The sequence below is a fragment of the Delphinus delphis genome, chromosome 15 (genome assembly GCF_949987515.2).
Source record: "Delphinus delphis chromosome 15, mDelDel1.2, whole genome shotgun sequence".
NCBI classification, from domain to species: Eukaryota; Metazoa; Chordata; class Mammalia; order Artiodactyla; family Delphinidae; genus Delphinus; species Delphinus delphis.
The window spans coordinates 61,474,875-61,496,154 of record NC_082697.1 but is presented as its reverse complement, the minus strand read 5'-3'; the positions used below and the strand labels follow the sequence as shown (position 1 = coordinate 61,496,154).

General features: G+C 45.8%; 1 protein-coding gene across 1 annotated transcript in view; it reads right to left on the bottom strand.

The window, feature by feature from the left end:
* Positions 1–21,280, bottom strand: part of BMERB1 (bMERB domain containing 1) — a 119,434-nt gene that overhangs the window by 33,946 nt on the left and 64,208 nt on the right. The window contains exon 2 of the mRNA XM_060031789.1: positions 12,238–12,361. Within this exon, the coding sequence (XP_059887772.1) occupies positions 12,238–12,361 (124 nt within the window). The remainder of the gene's footprint in view (positions 1–12,237; positions 12,362–21,280) is intronic.

Genomic DNA, 21,280 nt, shown 5'->3' with positions numbered 1-21,280 from the left:
TGGCAGACAACAGATGGCCTGAGGGCTGACTCCTCCAAGCACTTAATGAAGCCCTGGGCAAGGGTCCCTGGATTTAATCACCAGAGTGCAGTGCAGACCTACTCTAAATTGTTCTAGGAGCAGGTGGAGTTTTCCTCCAGGACAGCTCCAGGCCAGTTATGGTTGGCCTAAGGGGCAGTGTTAGCACCTGGAGACAGTGGAACAGAAGCAGATAATCACCATCTTCAAGGTGGAAGGAAGGTGCAGAGTTCTCTGCCATGATCTGATATAGCTTATGATGAGCCAAAATGTCAGTTTATTCAGGCATTTTCTAAAGTGTTGCTTTCAAAGCGAAATGTACATCTCATTTGATATCTAGATAAATTTTGTCTTGTTTCAAACTCTAACTCCTTTCGTAGGCTGCAGAAAGACTTAGCTACAAGAGGTACTTAGCTACAAGAGGTACTTACAAGGGACGGGGCTCTATAGTAAGCGCTTTTCACACATTATTTCATTTAATCCTCAATCCAACTCTATGAAGTGTGAACTGTTATTGCACCAGGTTTACAGAAAAAGGACCTGAGTGTTACAGTTCTTACAGTTACTTGCTGGTAGAGCGAGGAGTGAATTTCTGCACCGTCCAGTCCTAGAATCCACTTAAACCATTACTATCCTCTAATCCCCAAATCCCTCTGCCGTTCAGTGAAGAAACTCAGAAATTCCACATCTTCCAACTCTCGGTTTGCTTGTTTGATTTCTTTAAAAAATAAAAATTAGTGACTTCCCTGGCGGTCCAGTGGTTAAGACTCCACACTCCTAACGCAGGTTCAATCCCTGGTCGGGGAACTAAGATTCCGCAAGCTGCGGGGTGTGGCCAAAAAAAAGGCTAACACAATATTGTAAATTAACTATACGTCAATAGAATTTTTTTTAATAAAAATTTAAAAAGCGACCACGTGTTGGTTTTTAGGGGTCAAAAACAGGTGGGCAATGGAATGAATTGAAAGCGAGCATTGCTGAGTGATTATAAATTCAGCTTCTGATTAGGAGCTTTTAGAAATGTAAATTTCTTGATAAACACAGCACTGCTTCCAATTAAAGCCTTAATCAATGAATTTCGACTATGGATGTGATGAGGAGGACAACAGATGACACTGAGATTCTCGTGCTCCACGGGAGACCACAAACATACACTTCATTCTGATTCCTATCATGATCTAAGCTACTGGAGAGAGACCTATTGCCTATTGCCGTGCCAAGGAGTCGGGCTAAGGTAGGATGTTATACCTTCTGTCTGAGGCCCATTTTCATCAAGTAAAAATTGTGGAAAGAAAGCAAGGTGAGTCATCTTCAAGCAGCTGACAGACATCCGGGTTCTTCTATTTCATCCAGGAAAGAGGTGAGGGGACATCTGTGCAGTGGTAGGTCAGGGGAGAATCACCCAAACTGCTTTTAAAACTCTCAATGGCCAGGCCACACCCTGGACCAATTAAGTCAGAATCTGGTAGTGAGACCCAGGAAGCAGCATTTTCTCTAAAGCTCTCCAGGTGATTCCATTGTGATTCCTTGACTCTGGGTGAGTCAAGGTTGAACCAGTGATTTGGGGGGAATTGCCAGCCAAGGGCAAGATGGACAAGTTTCACTAGCTCCAGCCACTGGTGGCTTCTGTAAAGGCTCTTGATGCGTATTTTGATGTGTATATTGATGTGTATCAGGGCTCAGAAAGGGAAGCAGAACCAGCGTGAGTTACAGGGCAAGGGATGCACTATAGGAATTAGACCTGTCACAATCGTGGGAGGAGCTGGGGAGGTGGAGGTCAGGGAAGGGGAGGTGAGGACCAAAGGAGACACCAGCCAGCCCACCTGAGAAGTCAGGCACGTGTAGCTGGCAAGGTGGGGCAGCAGGGGGGCCAAGTGGACGGGTCCATGCAAGGCTGTTGCCTTGTCTGCCCAGTGTCTAGAAGACATGGGGCCACCGTTGATCAGGAAGACAAGACGGACCGGAAGCAGCAGAGAGTGAGGCTGAGCAGGAACTTCTGTACCTGGTTACCTCCATGGTCTAACCATGGTGGCCCTTAAAAGGTCAACACTGCTGCTTCCTTTCTGCCTCCCAGAATCTCCCACCTTTTACTTGGAACAATGTAGGGAAAGGGATTCTGGGAAGTAGAGTTCTCAGCGTAGCTAAGTTTTCAATAGAACGTTCCAGCACAGACTAGAAAGAATAGAAATAAAGATAGCTTAGTAAAGGTGTAAGAAATTGGGGAAATGCTAACACCTTAATAGCTGGTACCCAAATTCCCTTGGGGAGGAAATTTTGCTGCGAATCATAGCTTGACAAACACCTGGGGTCGTGTTCTCATGAACCCAAGCATCTTTTGGTGCCATGGCTTCTTGGAAGAAGGTGAAACAGCTCTGCAAGGACAGGGAGAGGAATTTGTCTTACTTGGAATGGAGGGAGCTGAGACAAAGGAGAAGAACAAGGAGGGTGGTGAGACTGGGCCAAGAAAAAGAACTGCCTTGCACAGGGTGGTGAAAAGGACCTTATCAGCCAGGAATGTCAAATGTGGATTTTGAAATTGTTTGCTGTGAAGAGCTCAGTGCAACCCCTTTCGTGATCCTTAGTTCTAAAACTCCTCCAACGGGAGTAGCATAGGGCTTTGTTGTGTTTTGTTGTTATGGAAAGTGGTGAAGCATCTGAGTTTCATATCCACACAGATGGGGGTACAGGACCCAGGAAACCAAGCCTAGGGGCAGAGAGGAACCCGCTGGATATTCACAGACATCATCGCCATGGATTTTGGTTTTCTCCAGGCTGTGGCAACATGGGTGGGAGGTATTTCTCCAAGGGTCTGGAGAGTAGACACCTAGGGTATAAGAAGATGTGGCATCTTACTACAGTCCCATTTCAGCAGGGCAGCTTGAGGACTGGAATGGGAATGTCATGGCCAAGTTCATTTTCTGCTTTGGGGGGCCCCAGTCTCCCTTGTTTGCTGCTCTTAAGGCAGTTGTGCTGTCCTTCCCACTGAAGTATGGCTTTCTCTGCTCACCCCCAGTCTTTGGTTTGCAAATCTCCCATCACCTAACTGGCCCAGTCTCTCTGTATCCCAGGAGAGAGACTCTGATTGGCCCAAGCTAAGCCAATGTGGACCAGTGAGCTCTGGCCTGGAGGAGGGGGGCAGGGAGAGGCCGGAAACCCCCTCATGTGGGGCTGGTTCTCTAAGGAGGGGCAGTGGGCTGGGAGGCAGCCGCTGGCACTGCGTGAACACAGCAGAGCGGGGCTCTGGGGTCAGGCTGCAGAGCTAGAATCCCAACCCTGCTCAATCTTAGCTGGGTGATCTTGGGCAAGCCGCTTAACTTCTGCAAAACTCAGTCTCCTCGTTTGTAAAATGTGGCTCGTATTATTAAAACCTGCCTCATCAGGTTGCTATGAAGATGAAACCAGGTGATCTACATAAAAAGTCTAGCATTGTGCCTGGCACATGTATGTGCTCGAGAGTCGTTAGATAAATTACTAATAATGACAACACTGAGAATTGACCATAGATAGCACCTCAGCACCTGCTACCCTACCCCACCAACCACCTGAAGCTTCCATCTCTCACTCTGGAGACATCCAGATTTTGTCTCCTCCCCTGGACTCCATTAGGGCAAGTCCTCATCTGTATTACTTATTGCATGTGCTTGCTGAATGAAGGAAGAAATAAATAAATGCTTGGATATCTCCAGGTATGGAAACCCATTACCTCCCAAGGTCCCAACTTTTAGAGCTCCAAATATGTGGAAAGGCCTTTTTCATGCTGGGATGGTAACTGGATTCACTGCAGCATTTGTGGTTCTAGTTCCACAAAGAAGAAAACAACTCCTTCTTCCACATGACAGTCCTTCAGATGTTTCAAGACAAATTTCAGGTGCCCCCGAGTCACTTCCTCTCTGGTCTGTATGTACCTCCATGTCATGGAAGAGACCTTCACTCGCCCCTCCAATCTCCTCCCTTCTCCTGTACCTCCTCTTCAAAATAAGTAACCTACTACTAAAAACCAAGAACATGGTTCCAATGTCTGCTCTTACCAAGCATCTGTTCATTTCCAAACTCAATTTCTTCCTGAAGGAAAGGAAAGTAACATTTAATGAGCACTTATATTGTGGCAGGCACTATGGGGGCGGGCACTTAATAAACATGATCACTTTTACTCCTCAAAACCACCCTGGGAAATATTGGCTGCATCCCATTTGACAGATGAGGCAGCTGAGTCTCGTAGAGGTTAAGGTATCTGTTCGAGATTGCACAGCCTACAAATGGCAGAGCTAGAATTCAAAGGTAGGTGTAATATAATCTGGAGAAAGTTATAGGCCTCTCTTTTCATCAGAAAGCAACTCTGTCAAAGACCAGGACATTTAGTAATGAAAAAAACAGGCTGCCCTTCCTTTGGCAGAACCCAAACCAGGAATGTCTTGGATTGACCTAATCTCATTTGAAACCTCTGAGGAGTTTAGAGGACAAAAGGACCAAGAGTGGGCCAGAATTCCAGGAGCAAAGATCTGTGTAACTGATCAATGACTAGCAGCCAATTAAACGAAGTCAAAGATGTAAATCCGGATACTGTCTTAATGAGTGGCTGTGCTGTGTAGACCCAAAACACGAAGGCAAATCTGTTAAGTTGTTTGTATTTTTCCCCCTCCCATTTCTCTTTGAGCAGCCTGTCCTGGAAATATCAAGAGAGGGCTGGTTCTTATTTGAAGAGAAATGAGGCCCAGCCAAGCATTATCTGATTCTGGGCTAAGTGCAGAGCAAAGAACTGAGTCCTCAATTGAGATCAAGTGATATGGACAAGCACCTCCCAACCCCAGCTGCCACTCAAATCAGCAGTTTCCCAGAGACAAGCAAAGAGAGGGGAAAACCCTTAATTATCAGGGCACTGTGCATGCATTACTGAGCATGCTCTCTCTCTGTCTCGTAAGATGCTTTTTTTTCCTTGGGAGATTTCAAAGAATGATGAAGACTCAGCATCAGATGGAGCAATGCAGGTTCTCCATATAGTGTATGTTGCCTTTCCCTCCGCTCGGCCTCACCACGGCCATCCCTGTCACCGTCACTGCCACACTGGGAGTCCAGCCCTGCGCTTAGCCCTTAAATGAATTGCCGTAGTCAGTTAACGTGATCGGCTGAATAATGTCCCTCCATATGCCCATCCTAATCCCTGGAACCTGTGAATATGTTACCCTATATGGCAAATGGGATTTTGCAGGTGTGATTCAAGTAAGGCTCTTGGGATGGGGAGATTATCTTGGGTTATACAGGTGGGCTGATGCCAGCAGAGATTGGACGATCCCACTCTGTGGTCTTTGAAGATGGAGGAAGGGACCACCAGCAGGGAACATGAGAAACAAGGCTCTAGAAGCTGGAAAGGCCTCGGAAAAGTATCCTCCCCTGTAGCCTCCAGAAGGAGCTTAGCACTGCCGACACTTTGATGGCAGCCCAGTGAACCCCATTTCAGACTTCTGGTCTCCAGAACGACAAGAGAATAAGTGTGTGGGTTTTTTTTGTTTGTTTGTTTTTTGGTTTTTGTTGGCCACGCCGCGCAGCTTGCAGGGTTTTAATTCCCCGACCAGGGATTGAACCCGGGCCCTTGGCTGTGAAAGTACAGAGCCCTAACTGCTGGACCACCAGGGAAGTCCCTGTATGTTAAGTCACCAACTTTGTCTAATTTGTTAAAGCAGCCACAGGAAACCCATACACTTCGTAAAGTGTCTACACTGCAAGCTGCTATGTCACACAACCACTCTGTAGGAATACTATGGACTGACCCACTTCAAATGAGTCAGGCACTAAAAAAAGAAGGGAAGTCAAGCTCTTGCTCATTTATTAGGTAAATAGTCACAGAGCACCTACTCACATTGGCCATGTGTTGGGTGCTAACGACATTGCTGAGAGTGAAAACAGCTCAGCCTGTGTCCTCATCAGGGCCAGCGTGCGCTGGAGAGCAGAAGAGAGATGGGGAACACGTACTCAAACTGATGAACACAGATTTATAAACGGAGGAAAGGCTTCTCCTTAGAAGACCCAAAGGATCTTGGTTATGGTGATGGGATGGGACACAGCCTGGGAAGTGCTGGGAAGGCTTCCCCTCGGAAGTATCCCTGGATCTGAGCCCTGGGGGGAGGGGGAGAGTTAACCAGGTGGGAGGGGGGCATCCAGGTAGAGGGAACAGCTCCGACAAAAAGGCTCCCTTGGAGGCGGAGGGACTGAAAAGAGGCCCGTGGAAAGCAGGGATGGGGGCTGCAGGGGGACAATGGATGAAGATGAAAAGGTGGGAACAGACTGATATGAATGTTCTGGAATATGCCTCCTGTCATTCATGTGTGGGAGTTTCTTCTGTGATGATGGAAATGTTCTACAAAAATGTATGCTTTCCAGTGGGATAGCCATTAGCCATAACTGACTAAAGAGCACCTGTAATGTGGCTAGGACTACTGAAGGACTGCATTTTAGGTTTTATTTAATTTTAATTAACTTAAATTGAAATAGTCACATGGGGCTAGTGCATACCCAACTATACAGAGCAGCTCTAGGGTATACCCAGGAGAGAAACTGTTGGATAGAGATATATAGATATGTAGAGATAGACAGAGAGATAGGTAGATAGATAGATAGATATAAACTTCTTATAAGGATTCACAGGATTATAGAGGCTAAGTCCCACGATCTATAGTCTCCAAGCCCAAGACCCAAAAGGAGTTGATTTTTCAGTTCAAGTCCAAAGACAGGAAAAGATCGATGCCCCAGCTCATGCAGTCATGCAGGCAAAGTTCCCTCTTACTCAGCCTTTTTGTTCTATTCAGGTCTTCAACAGATTGGATGAGGTCCACCCACACTGGGGAGGGCAATCTGCTTTGTTCAGTCTACTGATTCAAATGTTAATCTATTCCAGAAACACCCTCACAGACACACCCAAAAAAATGTTTAAACAAATATCTGCGCACCCCATAGCTCAGTCAGATTGACACATAAAAGTAACCATCATTAAGAGTCTAATACAGTGATCCCTTTCCCAGCTCACCAGGGCCCAGAGGAGATCCTTACAGCCAAGAGCATGAAATCCTTTATGGTAAGACAGCCAGAGCTCCCTGAGAGAAGAATTTCCTTTCCTGAAGCTTGTTCTGACTTCGAGAAGCAACTTGGAACAGCAGAAGCCCATCCACTGGGGGATATTTTTTCTCCATTTGATCAGCCCAGATCCCCAACCTCATCCCTATTTCCCCAAACACTTAGAAATTCAGGGGGGTCCTTCCATTCAGAGGTCTCACCTGGGACATTCCCCATCCTCTCTAGCCTCTCCATCCCTTTCCTCTTCCCTCGAGGTCTCCTTCCTCCCTTTCTTCCCCAACTCCTCAAATTCTCGTATATTTTGTCCAAGACAAATTGCTTTTTAGATCTTTTGCAATTAAAGACATTTCTTCTCACCTGATATGTACAGTGGCTCTGACAACGCTGACCTGCTCTTAGGAGATGGTATTTAAAACCCAGAGCGCATCCAAAGTGTCTCGAAACTGCCAAACGTGGCTGAGAAGTGTCAAGTTACATAAATGCACATGCTTCATTTCGCCCTTGGCTTGAAGCTTTTCCTAACAGGCTTCAGAATTATCAGCTCATTAAAGGGATAAAGAATGCAGGTGTATAAAATTTTTTTTTAAATAACAACAACCATAATAAAGTCAGGGCCCCAGAATAGAGTTGGACTTGATGGGTGAGAGCCACTCCCCAGCTTCTCGGGGAGAGGGGTGTTTTCTCGGTCTTCTCTGGAGATAACGAAGCAGCCCTGTTCCTCTCTTCTCCCTCAAAGCACGTTATTAACAGTTAAAGGAGGGAAGGGAATTTTGATGTGCTTATTACCTAGGAAGAGCCACCCACTTTCACGTGTCCTCTCTTTCCATCCCTTGCGACAGCGCTGCCAGGGAAATATCAATGTCCCATTGTAAAACTGAGGCTGGAACAGGGCAAAAGATTTTCTTTTTTCAAAAATATTTATTTGGCTGCACTGGATCTCAGCTGCAGCATGTGGGATCTAGTTCCCTGACCAGGGATCGAGCCCAGGGCCCCTGCATTGGGAGCATGTGGAGTCTTAACCACTGGACTGCCAGGGAAGTCCCTTAAAGAAACTTTTTTTTTTTTGGCCACACGGCACGACCTATGGAATTTTAGTTCCCTGACCAGGGATTGAACTGGGGCCCTCAGCAGTGAGACCCTGGAGTCCTAACCACTGGACCACCAGGGAATTCCCAACAGGGCAAAAGATTTGCTCCAGGGCCCAGAGTCGATAAGAAGTAGAACTGGGGTTCAAAACCAGTTGAGAGACCCTATAGCATCATGGCTGAGATCACGGACTCTGGACTCAGAATGCCAGGGTTATATCATCATCTGCTGTTTCACAGACCCTGGGCAACCTGGGGCAAGTCACTTGACCTCTCTGTGCATTGGTTTCCTCATCTATAAAATGGGGAGGGAGGATGTTGTATGTCTAGTTGCAGTAAAGATTAAATGATCAATGCATGTAAAATACTTCGAACACTGCCCAGCATAGCAAGTATTTGAAAAGTTTACAAGTCATGTACTCTCTACCACCACACCCTGAACCTCTGCCACGTTCTAGGGCATGACCGCTTCACGGCACTTGGTCCTTCTTAATAAAATGATGTTACTTGGGTCCAAGCCCAGAGTCTGGAAATATTGGAACTCAAGGACTGTGCTCCTGAAATCTGTCCTTCACAAGCCCATCTCCCCTGCCAGCTGCAGCTCTGACTCATTAATTACAAGCTGCTGCCGCCCAGAGCAAGCTGAGAGACAGAGCCCACTGTCCCTTTATGACAATCCTGCAAGCAGGTGTAAAATGAAGATAACCGCCCCCCACCTCCGAAAATACTTAATTATCTGAAACCCAGATAAACAGCAGGACCAGCCTTGTAGAGAAGGTGTGGAGGGCTGAGGCAGGCCAGCGGAGCTGCAGGAGGGGTTATGAAAAGCTAATGGTGTGAGTCAGTGCTGGAATTAAGGGTGAGAAAATGAGTCTGAGGTTGTTGACAGCCTCCACAGGCCAGGATGGCGAGAGGCATGGAGATGGGGCAGCAGCGGGAGGGACTGGGAGGTGGGTGGCACGAAGGATCGAGGATGGAACAAAGGAGGCTTCAAGTTTTACCTCCTGGACATTTGCCGCCAATTAAAGCGGTGTTTTCGTGATACTAAGGGGTTTATTGACTCATCCAAATGAAGCTTGTAAAACTGCCAGATTCAAGAGGGAGATCTCTAAACACCAGTTAGCGACTTGGAAACTAGGGGACAAGCGAAGGGAGGACATTGAGAGCAGATGCATTGGGTGTGCGCTGGAGACACATGCCCACCGGGGTCACTCATAGCCCTTCTCTGAACCTGACCTTGTAAGCCTTAGGGATAGCAGGTATGCTGGAGGCGCTCCTGCTTCATCCTTCCATTAGCAAGCATTTTTCGTAGGTTACGTGATACTGTGTGCACAGGGCTTAGCCAAGGCCTAGATCTGTGCTAAGGGTTCTATAAATGTTGACTCTTGAGGTCCCTGAGAACCCTTAGAGGAATAAGGCTCTATGTCAAATTCCCAGCAGGTGAACTTGAAAACCTTGACTAAGTTGGAGCTCATCATTTTAGGCTTCAAATAAATCACTTCTCTCCAGAGAAAGGGTATGAAAAAGTCCAAAGCCTGACTCAATAGAATGACTTCTGTTTCCACCCGACTCAATTCAAGATGGCGTGGAACAAGACCAAACCCAACGTGGGATTGTGGGATTGTGGGCATCCAACCGGGAGTTTGTCTTCGCATTCTAGAAGAGCAAAAGGCAAAGAGAAAAGGCATCCTTCTGCTGGGAATAAATAACAGGCTAACTTAGGGTTCAGGGCTCTGCCTCTGAGGCAGACACCTCAGGTTCAAGTCCCAATTCCACCCATACTATCTGTTGACCTTGAAAATGTTATTTCACTTCTCTAACCTCAGTTTCCTTATCCATAAAATAGAAGGAATAGAACCACTCCTTCAGGGGTCTTATGAGGATTCAAAAAGCTAAAATAAGTGAGCAAATGCATATAACACACATAGCACGTGTGCATTATAACAGTGCCTGTGGTAAATAGCAGTTCTTTTGAAGCCTGTCATGTGCCCAGGGTCACAGACAAGGATGCAAGAGAGCCAGGATGACCCTGAACCCACTCTTATGAGTTCACGCTGAGGGGAAGGCAGAACAAGCAGAAGCTGTGAGTCCCAGGGGGAGGGCAAGAGAGAGGGGCCAGGAAAATGGAAACCCATGAAAGAATAATGCTGAACGTCGGGGGTGTTGGGACAGCAGCCTTTAAACCCATTCTCGAAAGAATCAACATCGCAGGAGACGGTAAAGTGAGAAGACACCCTCAGCCATGCAATATGATCTGACTCATACAGTCTGCACGGGAGCTGAGGGTATTAACTTGATTACTTCCCAGCAGGCGTGACAAAACCAATCTCACCCTGGTTATTACAGCTACAGTCATTGGGACTATTTCAGTCAAGGGCTGTCACATTCCCGTCACTCCGAGCTTCCCCACCTGAGCCTGTAAATGCTTAGTACGGTCTGAAATTCTATTTCCCTCTTACCCTATTCCAACGGGTCTCGTGTGTGTGTGTGTGTGTGTGTGTGTGTGTGTGTGTGTGTGTGTGTGTGTGTGTGTGTGTGTGTGTGTGTGTGTGAAGGGAAACTATTGGGGTCAGGATGGAGTGTGAAAGAACAATTTTTGCACATTCAACAAATACTAATTGGCCTAATAAGTGCCGGGCAGTGTTCAAGATGCTGGGAAAATCCAACAGTGAAGATGAGACGTAGGATCCCTGCCCTCAGGAGCTTATACTCTTTAAGGCATTATCTTGGCAGATATATTCAGAGCTTCCCTCCTTCCTTCATTCCTTCCCTCCCTCCCTCTTTCCATCCTTCCTTCACTTATTCACTCACTTAATAAAAACTCTGGAGTCAGACTGCATCCTACCTTGGCTACTTATTAGCTAATGCAACCTTGGGTAAATTTCTTAACCTCCAATTCCCTCTTCTCTAAAATGGAGGCAAGAATAGGACCCACCTGCACCATCAGCCCTACAGGGAGGTGAGGGCCTGGCTCTGAGAAAGAGCCAGGAAACTGAATTCAACAATGGTCCACACACAGCCTGTTAGCCCGGGAGGCTACAGATCGTCATCTGATGAGGTGTTTATCCAGGTCTGAGTGGGCTATGATCTCTACCCTGGCCATCCTGGAGTCCATCATGCGTCTCTGAGATTGACAAGGTGGTGTACCTCCAGGCAAGGCTACATACTCTAAAGGCAGGGCCTGGGGGGAGCCCTCATTATCATCCACCTCTGTCTGCAGGCTGCTAGCAAGACTTCCGGGGGCCAAGAAGCCAGCCCCTCCCCTGAAGTATGTCACTGAGCCCCCAAAATATGTCCTGACTGCACTGACATCCTTCTGTATGTTTTAGATAATTTGATTTATTCAAGTGTCTACTGTTGACATTTGTCTCTAAGCAGTCGGACTCACGGGCAACATGGGGAAATTTAGTGACGTCACAAGTCAAGAGCTTAGTGCAGTGCCTGGCCCAGGGCTAGAGCTTACGTGTTAGCTAATCTTGTCACTGAGCACTTGCTGTGCATGTGCCAGGTGCAGGGATAATATGTACATACACACACACCATGCAAAGGTCAGTAAATGCGCAGTGAGTGACAGCCATCGTCACAAAAGCAACCTTGGCCCTCCTGAGCACCCACAGGCTGAAGGGAGCTCTTCAGTACTTTAAAGAACTCACATTCTCTGTCTCCCTTCCTTTTAAAACATGGGGAGTGTATTGTAAACACTAGTGATATGTTTTTAATGTTAGAAACAATGTGTAAGAAGCTTAATTATAGTTTTGGAACAAAATATAAGTTCTGTGCTCTTTGAGAATACAAAAAATAAAAATTGGAAGCATAAAAATAGAAAAAAGACAGGAAAGCAAGACTCAGGCACTAATTTAATCATCTTGTATAGGGCCATATATTGACTAATGGTTATATACTAAGAAACAGAGGCATAGATACCCACGTCTCTAGGTGGTTGTGAGAATGTATGTAATACCTTCATCCCGGTGCCTGGCACACAGCAATAAACAGTAAATGTCAGGTTCTCTGGTGTCCTCCCCCTCCACACCCCTTCCTTTCCTCCGCCCCTTCCCCCAGCACTCACATAAACCTGAGCTCAGACTCCCGCCGGACCAAGACTTCCCGGAGACGCTGGATTTTCACCATCTCCAGCTCGATCTCCTCTGGCCTCATGGTTGTCTCTGCCATGGAGATGATGTCTAGCTGATCTGTGCAGGAGACACAAAACACAGGCATCAGGACCCCAAGGCTGCATGGGTTTTCAAGAATTCCCTCTGGACAGCCTCCTCTTTGCCCCAGCAACCTTCATACCCCAAGAAGGCACACAGATCTCTGCCAGTGCTGCAAGTGTGTATTTGTGAGCCAGCCCTTTGGAAACTGGAAAGCACGTTTCCATGGGAACCCTGTTACAAGGCAAGAGGAGGCTCAGGCGGGGTCACCAAAACTTGTTCAAGGTTATACATATGGCCTTGACAGTCCTGCCTGGTCCCGGCTTCTGAGCCTCTGGTCCCTTTGACCATGGCCTTTTCATCCTCTCCCAGTCGCCAAAGACCGATGCCAACTTTAGGCACAAAAAAGTTTGTAATAATTATTTTAGCAATACCATTAATAATTATAGGAATACTAAGTAATGTAATAGTAATATGAAATAATACGGGTTTATTGTAGAAAATTCAGATAATACAGATAAGCAAAAGAGAACAAAGTAAAAAGTCACCTATAACCCCACTGCCCAGAGGGAACAACTAACCACATTTTGATGGACATTCTTCTGATCTTATATTTATAATTAGAGTTATATATATTGTCATATAAGTAAAACCATATATTAAAAAACTATATATATAACCATATATATATATACCACATACATATAGCCATATATATTACCATATATATAGAAAGACACTATATATATGCCTATATATAAATATATCTGTATGTATGTATGTATATATACATGTATGTTAGTTCACTAGGGCTATCATAACAAAACAACAGAAGCTGAACAGCTTAAACTACAGACATTTATTTTCTCCCAGTTCTGGAGGCTGGAAGTCCCAGATCAAGGTCTGGCAGGGTCAGCTTCTGGTGAGAGCTCTATTCATGGCTTGTAGACAGCCACCTTCTCACTGTACTCACATGGACTCTTTGTGTTCATGCAGAGAGAGAGCTCTCTGGTGTGTCTTCTTATAAGGACACTAATCCTATGGGATCAGGGCCCCACACTTAATGACCTCATTTAATCTCAGTTATTTTCCCATCTCCAAATCAGCCACACTGGGGATTATGGCCCCAACATACGAATTCGTGGGGGACATAAACACTCAAACCATAATAGTACATATGCATGCGTATATATGTATATACATAATTCCTCATATATTGCCGCTAACATCTTGGTGTACATTCTTCTAGTGCACACATATGGTAATTTATGTGATTATATATATTATATAGGTAGTGTGCATATATAGGGTAATATATATGGTTTTATACATGTGTTTTATATATATAATGTTATATATAAACACATCTATACTTTTTTAAAGAGTGGAAAAACATACACAAAGATGTTAGTAGTTAGATGTTATATATCGGGCTTCCCTGGTGGCGCAGTGGTTAAGAATCAGCCTGCCAATGCAGGGGACATGGGTTCGAGCCCTGGTCTGGGAAGATCCCACATGCTGAGGAGCAACTAAGCCCGTGCACCACAACTACTGAGCCTGCGCTCTAGAGCCCGAGAGCCACAACTACTGAGCCTGCGTGCCACAACTACGGAAGCCCGCGCGCCTAGAGCCTGTGCTCCGCAACAAGAGAAGCCACCACAGTGAGAAGCTCGTGCACCGCAACGAAGAGTAGCCCCCGCTCGCCGCAACTAGAGAAAGCCTACGCACAGCAACAAAGACCCAACTCAGCCATAAATAAATAAAAAAATAAATAAGTAAATAAATAAGTAAAAAAAAAAAAAGGACCAAGTTAAATTTAAAAAAATAAAAAAGATGCTGTATATTTATACGTATGTTATACACACACATATACCATCATGGAGGTCTGGTCTTTGTAATATAAAGTTAGGATCTCACCATTTTATTACCTGCTCTTTTCACTTAATGACATTTCACGAGCATTTCCACACGTCCTTGGATGTTCTTCCCCAGCAGCAGTGTGAAAGGCTGTGTGGTGTCTATTTGTGGCTGTATCATGAATCACTTCACCAAATCTCAGACACTTAGGTTGTTTGCTGTTTCCCCCACTAGAAGAAGCAGCCCTGCAATGAGCATTCTCAGAGATCAATCTCCGCGTGCCTCTAAGAGGTGCCTTTAGGTCACATTTCCAGAGTGAATGGCTGGGTTTGGAAGGATGCAGTAGTCTACTGCTCTTCATGGGTAGAGAAGGAGATGTAGGGAAGGAATGTTCTTGCTTTACTCCGAGGTCTACATCACATCACCTGCATCAGCTAACTCCTTCCACCCTGGGCTGTTGTGAGGATTGAATTAACCAAGGCATGTCACTCTTGATGAACGGTTACGATTACCTTTGTTATTACCCCACTGTGCCACGCCATCTCTTTTAATCCTCACCACAAGCCAGAAGGACGAGGATGTTCTCTTTCTTAGTAAATAAGGGAAATAGCTCAAAGCTGGCAAGGGAAGGGGCTGAGCCAAGGTCTGCCTCTAAAACACATGCTCTTTGCCCCGTCATTGCTGCCCCTTCCTCACACAGGCATTCTGAGTCTGATACCCCCCTATCCATTCACATCTTAGGGTTGAAGGTGGTGTCTTACTTTTCTGTGGGCGCCGCAACAAATCACCACAAACTGGGTGGCTTAGGACAGCAGGAATTCATTCTTTCACAGTTCTGGAGGCCAGAAGCAGGTCTGTGTTTTCTCCAAAGGCTCTAGGGGAGGCTCCCTCCTTGCCTCTTCCAGATCCTGGTGGCTCCTGGCAATCCTTGGCTTGTGGCAGCATCACTCCAACCTCTGCCTCTGTTTTCACATAGCCTTCTTCCCAGTGGCTCTGTGTATCCTCCTCTGTCCTTTACTGTCTCATTGCACTTAGGGCCCACCCTAATTCAGTATGATCTCATTTCAATCTTTATCTTAATTCTCCCTGCAAAGACCTTATTTCCAAATAAGGTCACATTCTGAGGTTCTGGGTGGATATGACTTTTGGGAGGACACTATTTAATCCACTACAGTGATGAATGGTAACAAGCGTACAAGCTCCCTGACAGCCATGTCACTGTCTCCAAGAGATTTAGTCACTGTGCATGGAGCACAGCCGTGGCTGGAAGCAGCAAGAGTCCCTGGAAGCAGCTGGGGGTGGTGGGGATGAGTGGGATGCGGTGGGCGGGGGCAATGGGACGTGGTGAAAACCAGCTGGGGGTCAGAGTTAGAGATTCTTGGTCTGAGGCCAATCACCAGCTGCATGACCTTGAATGAGCCCTTTTACCTCTTAGCATCACATTCTTCCTTTGCAAAATGGGATTCAACAGCTATCATGTGCTACACTGTGCTGTAGGCTTTATATGTAACATCTCATTTAATCCCTATGTTATAGAAGATGTAGCTGAGGCTTAGAGAAGCAAAGTGACTTGGCCAACATCACAAAACCAGAATGTTGCAGAGGCAGAATTCAAATCTAGCCTCTCTCTCCCTCTCCCTCTCTCCCTCTCCCTCTCTCCCTCTCTTTCTCTCTCTCCCCTTAACTGCCTGCCTTAACCACATAATACAGCCTCAGGTGAGGGTTAAATGCATTTACGGATGTGAATGCGTGCAGTTAACCGCCCCGCAGATATAAGTATCCTCATTTCTCACACATCATGGTTTAGATGGGCAACCTGATTTCCGTGGGACACATGCTGAAAATGGCAACATACCCTGGGGCAAAGCGTGGGACAGAGAGAATTAATCACACCCCATGGATTGGCATTTTACCTCCATCCTTGGGGGAGGATGGAGGCGGTGGCACTGCCAGGCTCCAGGTGCTGAGATGAATGTTTAGCTTTGACTTGGGGCAGAGGATAGAGCTGATACCTCTGTTGAAAAGTCTTGCTCATGGATGCTTTCCTTCCCCTGGAGAAAGGAGCAAAGCCTAGCCCTCAAATCAGATATGGAACACGTTAGAATTCTTTCTTAGTCACTGCTCTGTGCCAGGCACTGTGCTAGGCTCATTACAAGCCTTATCTCATTTAATCTTCACAACACCCCAGCTGAGGAGTTAGCCAGCTACAGCCATGGGCCAAAGCCAGCCCCCTCCCTGATTCTGTAGATAAAGTTTTATCGGAACATTGGCCAAACTATGACAGCAGAATGAGTAGCTGTAACAGAGACTGGCCCACAAAACATCAAATATTTACTATCTGGCCCTTTACAGAAAAAGTTTGCCAACCCCTGCACCCCTACCCTAGATGGTAGATGCTATCATTTCCCCAGTTTAAAGGTTAAAAAAACAAAAAAACCAGGTTTAGCCAGTAATGATACTAGCTAACATTTATTGAGCATTTATCACATGCCAGGATCAAATCACCTTATTTAATTCCCCAAACAGTCCTGGGTGGTAAATACTGTTAGCATCCATTTCACAGATGAGCAGATTGAGGCTCAGGAAAAGGAGTAAGTGATGGGGCCAAGATTTAAAACCAGCTCTGTCCTACTCCAAAGCCCTTGTTGTCATCAGTTCTATTCATTTAAGAACTACCTCCCCACTTAAGAAGTACCATCATCACCTTAGCAATAGAGAAAACTGAGTCTATTTTAATGCACTAGGTACATAGAGAGTAGCTGTTTTTAAGAGTTTGCAGGTGCGGTGATTATCTGGGGAGCTCTACCCCCAGGGATTAGGATACACCTGGGTTGAGGGGTGGGGGTCGTGTCCAAGGACCTTCATACAGGAGGTCTTCAGAGCAGACTCTGAGAAATGCTGGTACAGGATGTGAGTAAGTGAATATCATGCATGGTCGGTTTCTTTTCAGTCTGAACTTGTGTAATAGAACTAGCATGATGGAAACCTTGACAACATTCTCCAGATAAAAAGCAGACATCCAACAGCTGCCAATGAAGGTGTCCAAGAGGAGGACAAATCCTGGAAGGAGACAGACAAGCGTTTCAGGCTGACTAGAGAAGACAGTTGTAACAAGGCTCTAAGAGAGAGCAAAGCATGGCTGTGTAGAGAGAACGAAGCACGAAGGCACAGAAGTCCCCAGGGCTCCAACTGCCATTGCTGTCAGTCAGCTTCCAGCAGCTGAGTCACTTCTGGGGGATGAGGCAGCTAAATCCATCTTTTTATCCCCAAATGCCACACCAGGGAGATTCATGCCTCATGAGCACAGCAGCACCAGCAAACAAGAGCTGAGCACCGGACATGACTGGGATGTGCCAGCAGGTTTAATCATTTATCTTGAAAATTTAAAGCTACCCGGGTACAGGGCAGAGGCGGTGGGGTTGGCAAATGAGGGCTGACAATCTCCTAGAAACTCGTAATTCAAATACGCGCGAGAAGGAAAATTTCTGGGGACCAAAGAGAAGTCTTCCCTGGTTCGTCTTTTCCAGCCACGGGTCACAGTAGGAAGTTAAGCCCAGGGTCCCCTGGACAATGCCCACTTTTGCTTCTGCTTCCTAATTTCATACACCCAGAGCTCTCTCATATTAAGCATTACTAGGAGTCCAGCACTAACTCATCATGCTCCTAAATACCTTGGCAGGTAGGTATACTCATTATCACCCTCTCTTTACAGGTTAATAAGATGAGGCTCAGAGAGAACATAAGTGATTGGCCAAAGTCACTCAACCAGTGAGTGGCACAGACCCAGGTCTGTCTGATTCCAAAGCCCAGGCTGCTACAGAATAGTGTTTCCAAAACCTCAATTACTATACAGAATTTACCACAATCATGTACTATCTGTTAGGGACTGAATGCTTGTGGCTCCCCCACCCCCACCCCGCCTCCCAAAGTCATATGTAGAAATCCTAACTCTTAATGTGATAGTATTTGGAGGTGGAACATTTGAGAGGTAATTAGGGTTAGCGGAGGTCATGAGGGTGGGGCTCCATAATGGGATTAGTGCCATTATAAGAAGAGACACCAGAGCTTGCTTCCTCTCTCTCTGCTCTGCACCATGTGAGGACACAAGAAGACAGCCGTCTACAAACCAGGAAGAGGGTCCTCATCAAACACCAGATCTGCCAGTGCCTTGATCTTGGACTTCCGAGCCTTCAGAACTGTGAGAAATAACTGTTATTTAAGCCACCCAGTCTATGGTATTTTGTTACAGCAGCATGAGCTAAACACTAACTATACCATCTCGATATTTCTTTATGTTGACTTTTTTTCACTCACATAAACTCCTTAAAGGACTTTTTTTCACTCACATAAACTCCTTAAAGGAAATTTCATAATCACATCCATAAATAATAGGTCACCATCACTTAGCATAATTAGAAAATAGCCATAACCATAAGTCCAATGGAAACAAAGTGGTGTTATCAAATTCTGGCTAAATATTGTAGCCTGCTCAAGGCTCAGATTGAAGGCCTAATTTTTCTTTCTTAACCAAGTAGATTAGCAAGTACTAAAAGTTAACAAGTACTGGAGAGGTGTTAAAGACAAACCACCAAACTGAGGCTTTCTTCTTTGGTAATCATAAAGATCGAAAATTGGGAAAAAGAGAGCGTAGGAGAGACTGTGGGCTCAGTTCCAGATCACTGCAATAAAGTAAGTATCTCAACAAAGCAAGTCACACAAATTTTTTGGTTTCCCAGGGCATATTAGAGTTAGGTTTGCACTTTAATGTAGTCTATTAAGTGTGCGATAGCATTATGTCTAAAAAAACACACAACAATATACGCACCTTAATTTAAAAACACTTGATTGCTAAAAAATGCTAACCATCATCAGAGCCTTCACTGAGTCATAATCTTTTTGCTGGTGGAGGGTTTGAAATGTGAGAATTACCAAAACGTGACACTGAGACGTGAAGTGAGCAAATGCTGTTGGAAAGGTGGCGTGATAGACTTGACACAGAGTTGCCATAAATCTTCAATTTGTAAAAAACACAATATCTGGGGACTTCCCCTGGCCGTCCAGTGGTTAAGACTCCACGCTCCCACTGCAGGGGGCATGGGTTCAATCCCTGGTCGGGAACTAAGATCCCGCATGCCACGCAGTGCAGCCAAAAAACAAACAAACAAAAACACACAATATCCGGGAAGTGCAATAAAACGAGGTATGCCTGTAATTTTCCTGCAACCTAATTCAATGTGGTTTGATGCTAGAGCACCTGGGCATCTCCCACCTCCTGGGAAAGCTGTTGTAAAACTGAATTCCAGCCCTTTGGGTTGGGAGAGTCTTAGAGGTCCTTAAGGCAGCCTCATCTCTGTGTCTGACAGGATGTGGAATGACACAACAGGATTTGGTTCTGATGGTCCCTTGACAAGCAGCAGTGGGCCCAAACTCTTCAGTTCTCATTGGAAATCAAATGAGAACTGAGGGCTGAAGGAAAATTTGCAATCACATGTCAAGTTTTTCACCCAAAGATGAATCAGCCATTTCAAGTCATTATTTCATCCCAGCTTGTATGACAGAGGCAATTTAATGAAGGTGAACCTATTCATTTCAATCCTACAAACACTTATTAGGCATCCAGCATCCTTAGAACATCCTCAGAAGGACACATGAGAGAAGGGCCACAGTGGTTGTCCTTGGAGGATGTGGGAGACTGGGGGTCAATGTTGGAGGACAATCATCTTCCACCTAACACACCATTTTCTATTGTTTGAATTTTTAAATTAGCTTTTTATTTTGGAATAATTTTCGATTTATAGAAAAGTTGCAAAGCCAACGCCACAGAGAATTTCCATCTACGCTTCCCCTAGTGCCCACCACTGTTAACATCACTGAGACACTGACATTGGTGATTTACTGTTAGCCATGTTGTTTGAAATCTTACCATGGCAGGTGTTACCTATTCAAAACAGATTTAAAATAAAGAAAAATGTGTTGGGTACAGATGCTCTGGGAGCCATGTGAGCCCTCAGAGATGGCATGTGAAGGGGTCGGTTAAGGGCATGGACTTTCAGGTCTCAGGGCCACCTCTCAGGCTGACCACACGGTCCCATCAATTTTTGACTCTGGGCCTCAGTTGCTTCATCTGCAACGTGGGGACAATCATACACATCTTTTAGTGAATTTGCATAAGTGCCAGGCATATAGAAAGTTCTCTGTAATATTTGCTCTTATTACCCATTTACTAAATATGCATTGAAAACCTGCTTCGTGCCAGATCCTGTTCTAAGCAATGCGGATGGAACAAAACAGACAAAACCCTTGCCCTCATCAAGTTGACCTTGTAGGAAAGGGCTTACATGTTGGGGAGAAAAGTCATTAGCTCACCAACAGCTTACCCCTGATAGTAGGTTTGGATAGACTCCGGTTCAAGTCCTTGCTCTACCAGTAATTGTGTGATCTGGACACATTACTGATTCTTCCCAAGTCTCAGTTTCCTCTTCTGTAAAATGGGACAGTAACTCCTACCTCATGGAGTTGCTGCTATGGAGATGAAGTGAGAAACCATGTCAAGTGCTTGGTGCAGTGCCTGGGCGTGATAAAGGGTGGTCAGTATCACCTGTCCTTTCCCTGGAAGAGTCAGACTAACATGGGGGAGGAGACAAAGTCAGGATCATCAGATCTGGAGAAGGACGGCCTTCCGGTCATTTAGACCCATGCCTGCTCCGAACAGAGGGTCCAAGAGTGGCCCCACCAGCCCTCTGTCAAGAGGCCAGGCCCTTAGCTCTCACCACCCTGGGTACCCACAGGCACGTCTTCCTGGTATCGACCCCACAAAGAGTCTTAAACACTGGGGAAATAATATCTGGGCCCCACTACTGGGAATGGATATCCTGATGCATTTCAAAGGCTCCTGGGGATACCCCAGGCTTTTATTGTCATCAATCATTCATGTAGGAAAGAAGCCCATTTCAACCCCCAAACATCCTATTATGGGATATATCAAGCATCTCGCCTTCTTGCTATAAAGTGAATCTGATGGGAAACAGCTGGTTGCTTTTAGTGAGTCACCACTTCCCAAGAAGCTAAAGTAACTGCTTTTAATTCAGATGCTCCGTGCCC